This window comes from Crotalus tigris, unplaced genomic scaffold (genome assembly GCF_016545835.1).
Source record: "Crotalus tigris isolate CLP2741 ecotype Arizona unplaced genomic scaffold, ASM1654583v1 scf7180000019496.3020429, whole genome shotgun sequence".
NCBI classification, from domain to species: Eukaryota; Metazoa; Chordata; class Lepidosauria; order Squamata; family Viperidae; genus Crotalus; species Crotalus tigris.
The window spans coordinates 774,321-783,250 of NW_024097566.1; the positions used below are offsets into that span (position 1 = coordinate 774,321).

General features: G+C 44.2%; 1 protein-coding gene across 1 annotated transcript; it reads left to right on the forward strand.

The window, feature by feature from the left end:
* Nucleotides 1–1,533: 1,533 nt before the first annotated feature.
* On the forward strand, nucleotides 1,534–8,271 carry MYF5 (myogenic factor 5). The gene is made up of 3 exons (XM_039362973.1): nucleotides 1,534–2,251; nucleotides 6,084–6,159; nucleotides 6,973–8,271. The coding sequence occupies exons 1-3, from the start codon at nucleotides 1,721–1,723 to the stop codon at nucleotides 7,164–7,166; spliced, it is 801 nt and encodes a 266-aa protein (XP_039218907.1). The 5' UTR covers nucleotides 1,534–1,720; the 3' UTR covers nucleotides 7,167–8,271.
* The last annotated feature ends 659 nt before the right edge of the window (nucleotides 8,272–8,930 follow it).

Sequence of the window (8,930 nt, forward strand, 5' to 3'; positions counted from 1 at the left end):
AAACTAGGAATCGCAGAGCCCAGAAGAAAAGGAAACGCCAGCTGGCTGCTGTTTTGCGAAAGGCCCTTGTGCATAACTGAACTGCCACTGAGGAAGGGCCCCCTGCATCTTGTTTCACTTTCTCTCCTTCCCCCTCCCTCCCCCCCAACCTCCCCCCGGGCAACCGCTCCCCGGATTACGCGATGCGAACCCACCGTTCAGCTCAGCAATTCTCTTAGTGGGCACAGTGGACGCTCGTCACCCAGCCTAAGACCGTGTGCCATTTGTCAGTCATGAACGTGCCCCAAGGCCCCTTGTTGTTGTTGTTGTTGTTTTCTGAAACAGATTAACGCCGCTGAGACTCTGGCAACCGCAAAGAAGCGAGAGCGATTTGCCCACCGAGAGAGAAGAACCGCTTGTTTTCTTAGGAGGATCCCCACGTGACCGGGGCTAAAGCGTCCCGGGATTTTGGCAAGTGCTGCCTGCTAAATGTCTTATCATTACACACTAATGACCCCCGACGCCCCCTCCCTCTTCTCTTAATTGCCTGGGCCTCTGGGAAGCTTCTATAAAAGTTCCTTAAAGTTTGCCGGACGAGAAATTGCACACTGGGGGGCGGAGGGGGCACCAGCAGCTGGAACACATCGGTAACGGTGCAAATCCAGAATTCTCGCCTTTTCACAGAGCTGCCTCTTGGCAAACTGCGACGGCGCAAGAAACTGAGAGCAGACGAGAGGCTGCAGGAGAAGCTTTGGGGTTGCAAACGACTTGTCTTGGGGCTGAAGAACCGGGCAGCCCTGCCACTTCCCCCTATTCGGGAAGTGAGTCCCCCTGTCCTGCCTGCTCATACTCTGAAAGTCATTCTAAGGCCGAGCAAGTCGGAAGGAAAGTTCTCGGAAGTCCGCTTTGGCTGTGGTTCGGATTTTGCACATCAGCCTCTGTTCAACGACAACTGCGAGCAGAGCTTCCAGAGCTTCGCTTCAGTCGTCCGCTATCCTTAACATTTCGTTCGGCTCCGGAAAGAACCAAAACGTATTTTTTTTCCTGCTTGGAAAATTGCTAAATGGATACAGTAATAGAAAGTTAAACGCGACGTCTATAACCTCTATATTAGTCGGGGTAGTAGTTGTGTCTTTTTTATAGAAAGATACAGTTCGGTTACTAATCAATAGTAATAGAAGGAAAAGAGAAAAAAAACATTGCGGCTATTTGCTATGGATTAATCTTATATGGATAAACTTCGATTTCCTTTATTTTTAAAGGGCCGAGGCTTGGTTTTTTTTCCAGGCCGTCCACCAGCTTCTTCCTAAGAGTCCCTTTTACTGCAGAGTAGTGTCGCCGGACCCCAAGGAGGACTTTTCGGCTCCTCTTCGGGTCTCCTGGCTTTGGGGGGGGGGGGAGGTGGAGAGACTCGCAGCAGCAACTCCGCGTCGGGTTGCCCGCAGTGCGGCCTCGCCTCCTGGTTGCGCTTTTTTGTTTTTCTTGCTGCTGCTGTTGCTGTGATCTTTAAAGTGTTACTAATTGCACCTCCTGGATCCGCGCCTTGGAAAAAGGCAGCGGCCAATCCGCGCCAGAGGAGCGCAGGGCCCCTTGAGAGAGAAGGGGGGGCGAGGGACTCCCCCGAGCAGGGGTCGTGACAGGGCTGCGCGGGCGGGCTGTCCGGGATATAAAGAGCCGGGAAACGCTCGGCCGGTTCCAGAGCGCCGATGCCCCACAGCCTCCTCCCAGCCCAGCGGCGAGGATGGAAGAGATGATGGACGGCTGTCCGTTTTCGCCCCCCTCGGCCGGCTTCTTCTACGCTAGCTCTCCCTACGCCCCTTCTTGCCCCGAGGAGGAGGAGGAGGAGGAGGATTTCGGCCAGAGGGTGGCCCCCGCCTCCTTCCGAGACCCCCCGGCGGAGCCTCCCCGGGTCTCGGACGGCGAACAACACGTCCGCGCCCCAACGGGCCACTCGCAGGGCGGCCCCTGCCTGCTCTGGGCTTGCAAAGCCTGCAAGAAGGCGGCGAGCCCGGGGGACCGGCGCAAGGCGGCCACTCTGCGGGAAAGGCGGCGGCTGAAGAAGGTCAACCAGGCTTTCGAGGCGCTCAAGCGCTGCACCTCGGCCGGCGGCGCCGGCCAGCGGCTGCCCAAAGTGGAGATCCTGCGCAACGCCATCAGCTACATCGAGAGCCTGCAGGAGCTGCTGCGGGAGCAGGTCCAGCACTTTTACGGGCTGCCCGCGCCCGGCTGCTCCGAGCCCCCCAGTCCCAACTCCTGCTGCTCCGATGGCCTGGTAAGGAAGGCCTGCCTCGCCCCGGGGAAGGGACGGTCTGAATCCCGCCCTTCCGGACCGAGGGCAGGGAAGGGCTAACTGGGCCGGAGGGGGATCCGGGAGAACCCCGGGCTGTTCGTTGCAGCCTCCCCCTCCTCCTGCTTCGTTCTTTTTAAATAGCTGTGGTTATTTTCCGTACCAGCCTGGGACTCGTTCTCAATCGCGGGGTTTTAGCGAAGCTTTTCACGGATTGAGGCAGGTTTTGAAATTCCCAAGACGCAGCGCAGGGCTGATAGGTCGATGCCTGAGCCCAGAGGAAGACTTTGCTGAATATGGAAGCAGTTGGGCATCTTTGGGGGTGCAAGGATGGGGATGGCTCCTATGGCAGCTTCCCCCGGGAAGCCAGGTCCTTTCCTGAGCCTAGTGGAAATCGGTGGTGCTGAGCTGCTTTTGGGCAGTGCTCATTTCACGGGGTATGTAAAACTTTAGTGGGTAGCCTATAATTTTGACTTGAGAGGGAGTACTTCTAGTTAGTAAAGAATAAGATTGTGCTGCTTGCGTGGTATGTCTGCAAAACCACAGTGGTGGTTCACAGTCATTTTATTTCTGCGAGTGTCTTAATGTGGATTTTTTTTTTAAAGATTCTGATATTTCCTTTCAACAATCCTCTGAAATGAATAGTTAGCTGTTCATCCATGTTCTGCAAAAAGAAAGTGGAGACAAATTTCCGGAGGAGTCTGTTTGCTCTGTGGCTTAGCGTATTCCCATTAATTGCAACTTTATGCAGGACCACTTACACATAATATCTCTATATACTGCATGTAGCTACTGCAGTGTAAGATTATTCACTCAAAATTTATACTACAGAAAAACTTTGTTTTCATATTCTGCTTGCTGAATATATGATCCTTTAGGGCGGCGTCCTTCCGAAATGCAGGCAGCCTTCCTGGATACAAAAAGAAGAAAGAGAATGATTATGAAATTAATCTGTTATTTTTTTTAATAGATTGATTTGTGTGCTGGTGTTACAAGTGCATCTCCTGAATATTTATCTAATGCAGGGTTTCTCAACCTTAGCATTTTTAGGATGTGTAGACTCCAACTCCCAAGCTGGCTGGGGAATTTTGGAAGGTGAAGCCCACACATCTTAAAGTTACTGAAATTGAGAAATACTATATATTCTGACTCATATTCCTGAGGAAGTGCTGTAAGGTTGCAGTGTAAAAAAAAAGATGGTTAGCAAGGCAAGCTGTGTCCTTTAAATTTCCTGCGAGCAATCTTATCAAATGGCAGTCTTCAAATGGTTCTAGGATATTCTTCTAATTTTTCTGGGAGTAAACTGCACTGCATCTCACTGCTTACATCAATTTCCTGTAATTCTGCACCAGATTTCCCTGTTTTCCCAAGGGAGTTAATGGGAAGGGGGTATTTAAGTGATCTAGCCAGATTTATCTAGAGTCAGACCTCTTGGTTTGACATTCAGGGCTGGTGAGTAGAAATCTGTTTATTTAAATCACAGAGCTGTTCTGATTCAAAAAGGTGTAGGTAGTGATTCTAGGAAAATTGAGGTTGCAAATGTAAGGCTATGGTGGGGTTTTTACCTGGTGAGATTTATTCAGATTGTCCATGGGTATGATTGTGTTGTTTGCTAAAGGTATAGATCCCTGAAGGCAAGAGCTTGACCCTGAGTCTGCTAAAGTGTTTGCTTTGAAGTTCATGATATCAACAGGTTTCCCTCTTTGAACTTGAGTGAAACACCAGTTATGCTTCAGTTTAACTGCTATGAAGCTGTCTGCTTCAGTTCTAAAGTGCCTCTGATGGGCCTTGCTCTTAACTTATTCAGAAAACTCATTAGACCAGATTGAAGCTTGTGAAAGATGCAGAGAGCACAACCAAGCTACAGTAAAGTCTACTTGATGTTAACCATGAACATTTCATATGAAGGCAGTTCCCTCCCTCCTTTGTTACCCCATTTTGGGAAGATGTCACTTGTGAATAAATCTTCAGATCTTAAATGTTCACACACACACACACACACACAACTTTTGAGTAGTCCTAATAAAGAAATTTTCTTCACATGTTTTATTTTTGTGGGCAACTCAGCTACTTTTGCTTAGAGTGGATGTTCTAGTTACATAGTTATACACACATGTTGATGCATGTGTACATTATCTTTCAAAAAATGCAGAAATTACCTTAATAAGAATTTAAGACGAGATTATTATAATTCTAACATTAGATTTAGGCCCTGCCCAAAATCAAGAAGATTCTGGCTAGATAATTTAATTTAAAATAAAGCAACAATACTATATAGAAAATACATGATACAAAATATGCATATAAGATCAGTATCTGACTGAACTATTATCTCTATCTATTTGTGTATCATTTATCATCTCTGTCATCTATCATCTACCATTTCCTCGCTAGCTAAATGCAATAGACTAAACAATGAAAAGACTTAGACATGTCTCAAAACATATACAGAAACACACACACCCCAGATATGGTCTATATGCCACATTTTTTTCATGCAACCTTGAAATACAGTGAAGGTATTTTATATAATAGAATCATAGCTAATCTGCTAGGAAGCTGTATTCTTATAATGATAGCAAAAATCAGAAGCAAAGCATAAGATATTGAAATTGTGAACCCTATTATAAGATTTTAGTGATTCAAATGAACTAGTGTATATCAGAAGCTCATCTGCCATATAACATTGAACTTAACCCAATGTTGTCTTTGGGCACAGACACAAAATAGAAAAAAAAACCTGGACGAATTGCACTGTATGGCCTGATTGTTATTCTGACTCCCAAGGCAGAAAATCCTGCAAATGCCCTCCACTCTATTATTAAAAGAATATGTTAAGTAACTAACATAAAAAATCAGCTGCCTAAAATGATCACCTCAATTTTTAAATGTTTTGGCAAACCTCATCTGTTATGTGTAAAATAATCAAGAACAGAGTCTGTGAACTTGCTATATTTTGAGCCCATTAGATAAAACAACTGCATAGCCAGAAAGCATCATCTGTGATACTTCATTGGACTGCATTCAGCTCTGTACTTATAAGCACCTCAGATATTCCTGGCGTCAGTCCAAGTTCTTTCCAGATATCCTGGCAGGTGGAATCAAACTGACGGTGCCTTTAGTCTTTAGCAGAGGTGTCAAACTCAATTTTATTGAGGGCTGCATCAGCATTGCAGTTGCCCTCGGGTGGGGGGGGGACTGGGTGGGTGTGGCCAGGGTGGGTGTGGATGGAGTGGGTGTGGCCTATTCAATGGGCATGGCCAGCTCTACATCGTTCGTGTCAAGAGTGCCTGTGGGGGCCTGGGCAGGAATGGGACAGATATGAGAGTCTTTGGCAGAAGGGGGTGGAACCGGGGCAAGTGCCAAGGCATGGTCCACTGGAGGAGCCTCACTGCCTGCTGAAACCCCTCCACTGGAGCCCATCAAGCCAGATATGTGAAGTAGGCAAGGGCCATTTGCTGGTCACTTCCAGGCGATGGTGCATTTCTTCATTCCTCACAAAGGGTGACACCACCCCAGCATGCACTCAGGGGGTGGAGACAATATGTCAGGGGCTGGTTCCTCACTGTTTCCAGACGGCCTTGTGGAGCTAAGACTGAATGTGTTTCAGCATAGATGGCCACCACAAAATTGTACATTGGCTCCCGGCTGGCTTGGGCCAGGGCCAAGGCAGTGGGGGCCATTCCCTCACTATTTCCAGGATGGCTTCATGGGCCACATGAAACCACTTCGTGGGCCGCATCCAGCCCCTGGGCCTTTTGTTTGACATATCTGGTCTATAGAAAGTCCTGGCCTCATGGTTTCTTGTCTATTTCAGACTGAAGGCAGCAGCCCCCTGTGGTCCAGAAGGAACAGCACTTATAGCAAGAGTTACTGCTCTGATCTCCAAAATGGTAAGGTTCATAGACCTTCACTCTCCAAGGGCTGCATTATGAGCATGAAAATGGAAATACTCAGCCGGATAGAATAATCCAGTAGCTGCTCTGGCAATATCTAGCAGTACATGGTAGACTTTGAAAAGAGAAACTCAGTCACATTAGATTGGAATATTTGTTAGCTAGTTTTCTCTTTAAAAGTGTCCAGAATTGAATATACAAACAGTATACAATAGTATACAACTATTTTATTTAATTTCTGGGATCAAATCCCATAAACAAAAATGGAAGGAACTGGGTATGCTTAGGTGGGAGAAGTCATACTTAAGAGACAGAATGATATCAGTTTTCAAATATATGAAATGTTGGTTATGTTTTTCTGCTTTCTAAAGCGTATCTTAAAGAATTCCTAATCAGTTGCTGATTCTTCTAATTATTGATCCTAGAACTGAAATACAAAGTTTTGGAGGATGTTAGAAAAACTGCTGCAAAGAGCAGGCTGACCATTGGCTTCACATAAACAGAAAATTGTTTCCTAAACATCAGTCAGATTTGCTCCAATATTCATTGGATCTTGTATGTCATCTCAATCACTAGAGTAATTCTAGGCAGTTGAAATGATCGGAAAGGGCATGTTTCCATGCATTAACAAAAGCTGGCAAATAGCTCGAAAGAGAGAAATAATGGATTCTCTTTTATTAATGGAGATGGCATACTTAAAGGAGCATGCATGACATCTGCAGTGGCTGGCTTAGACCGTCTCATGAAGTAGCATCAAACTTTGATTTGGTATCTCTTTCCACTAAGTGCTATTTTATCTTTCCCTCTCAGTCTACCTCTCAGAAGCAAGCACTACCCTCTCCAGCCTGGACTGTTTATCCAGCATAGTGGATAGAATCTCTTCCTCGGATCAGGAGGGGCTCTCCCCCGAGGACACTGCTCCCCTTTCTCCTATTGCCAGCCCTGAATCCCAGCCAGCCTCTCCTGAGGCCCCTCATTCTGACCTCATCTATCATGTACTTTGAACTGCCTGAGATTTGACACCAGCTGGGCCAACAATCGGGTCCTTCCGAGAATTCCCAGCATCAGCAAGGAAATGCTCCATTCGAATATGAAGCTCTTGGAATTCTGGTGGACCAAAAATATGCATACAAAGAAAAATAAAGTCACTTTATTTGTCCTCTCTCCTCTTTTTAGAAAGCAAATGAGATATTTAACCAAACTACTTTTTAATACTATGTACTGTAATTATATGTTGACTTTTAAATTGTATGACATCATATCTTAATTATCATAAAGAATAGAAGCCAAATATGTGGATGTAGATCCATGTTTTGAATTGCTATAAGAAAATACCAGATTAGTTAAATTATATTTCATAAAAGTACTTTTAATAAAAATACATTAGCTACATGATATCTTGTTTTTTATCTATCATATTATAACATGACAATATCTAAAAAAATAACCACCCTACTCTACAACTAGCCAGGACAAAATCAACTCTACAAGTAGCTAGGACAAAGCAGTATGGCTCCAAAGGCAGGTATTTGGCTTAGGTCAATGTGTTATGGTATCTCTGTTTATTATTTTACCACTAGGGGAAGATATTTAGAATGCTTGATTCAGGTTTCTAATTTTTTGGGCGATTACTGCTTTAGACCTACAGTATTGAAAAAGGCTTTTGGAAGATAGCAGCATCTTACATTTTTGTTACTCTCTTGTTCGTCTTCCACATCCAGGGTCTCTCAGCCAGTATTAAGTATTGAGATGCTTTGATGAGCCTCTGTCATTCTAAATATAGGAAATCAAAGGGGAAGGCAGTAAAGTTCTGGTTTTATTTTTATAGTTATGCTTTTGATAACAACAATAAAAAGCTTTGCTGAATATTTTTATGTGAATTTCTATTCAAGGTATGTAAAATGATCCTTGGCATTGGATTTGAATAAGTAATTCTTTAATGTGACATTTCCATTCTTTACATTCAGAAGACTCATAGCCTAACATTTCAAAAAACTTTTGATCTCTATGCAACTCAATGCCTGGAGTATGCTTTTATGTTTTGTGATGGATAGCTGTTCTTCAGAAGCCAGCTGAGCTAGCCTATGCCAAAAACTGGACATTATAGATACAAACACACATAAACTAAGTTGCACTTAGTTGTTCTAAGTTGTATTGAGCTGTTGATTCTGTGCAACACAATAAATGATGTTAACGTAGTATTATTTTAATTAAAGCTAGTGTTTGATAGAAGAAAAAGTAATTTGTATTTCAGTAATTATAATTATATGTCTTCTCATTCAAAACTCAAACCAAGCGTTTTCTCAAACTCATTACCATTCAAGGTGCCAAGTTTAAGAGGCTCTAGCTAGAGTAAGTTCTTTTGGTCAGCTCCTGCAAAATTTTTCTTGACTAAGAGAAGCTAATTGGATTTCCTAAGTTACCCTTGGCAACTTGTCATTTGTAAGCAGTCTTAGGAAACTCAGATAACTTCTCTTAGTCAACAAAAATTTTGCAGGATCTGACCAAAAGAACTTACTCTATCTAGAGTCTCTAAAACTTGGCATCTTTAAGAAGCACTGACCAATTTTCAGGATGGCTGGCTGGGGAATTCTGGGGATTGAAGTTCGCATATCTGAAAGTTGCCAAGTTTGAGAAATACTGCTCTAGCCTCTAATATATCCACTGTGGTTTTATTTCACTACTGTGATTGCAGATATATTGATGGACTTATGAGCTAGTTCCCCAACATAATGTATTATCTCTTTTTAAATTTTACTTCCTACCAC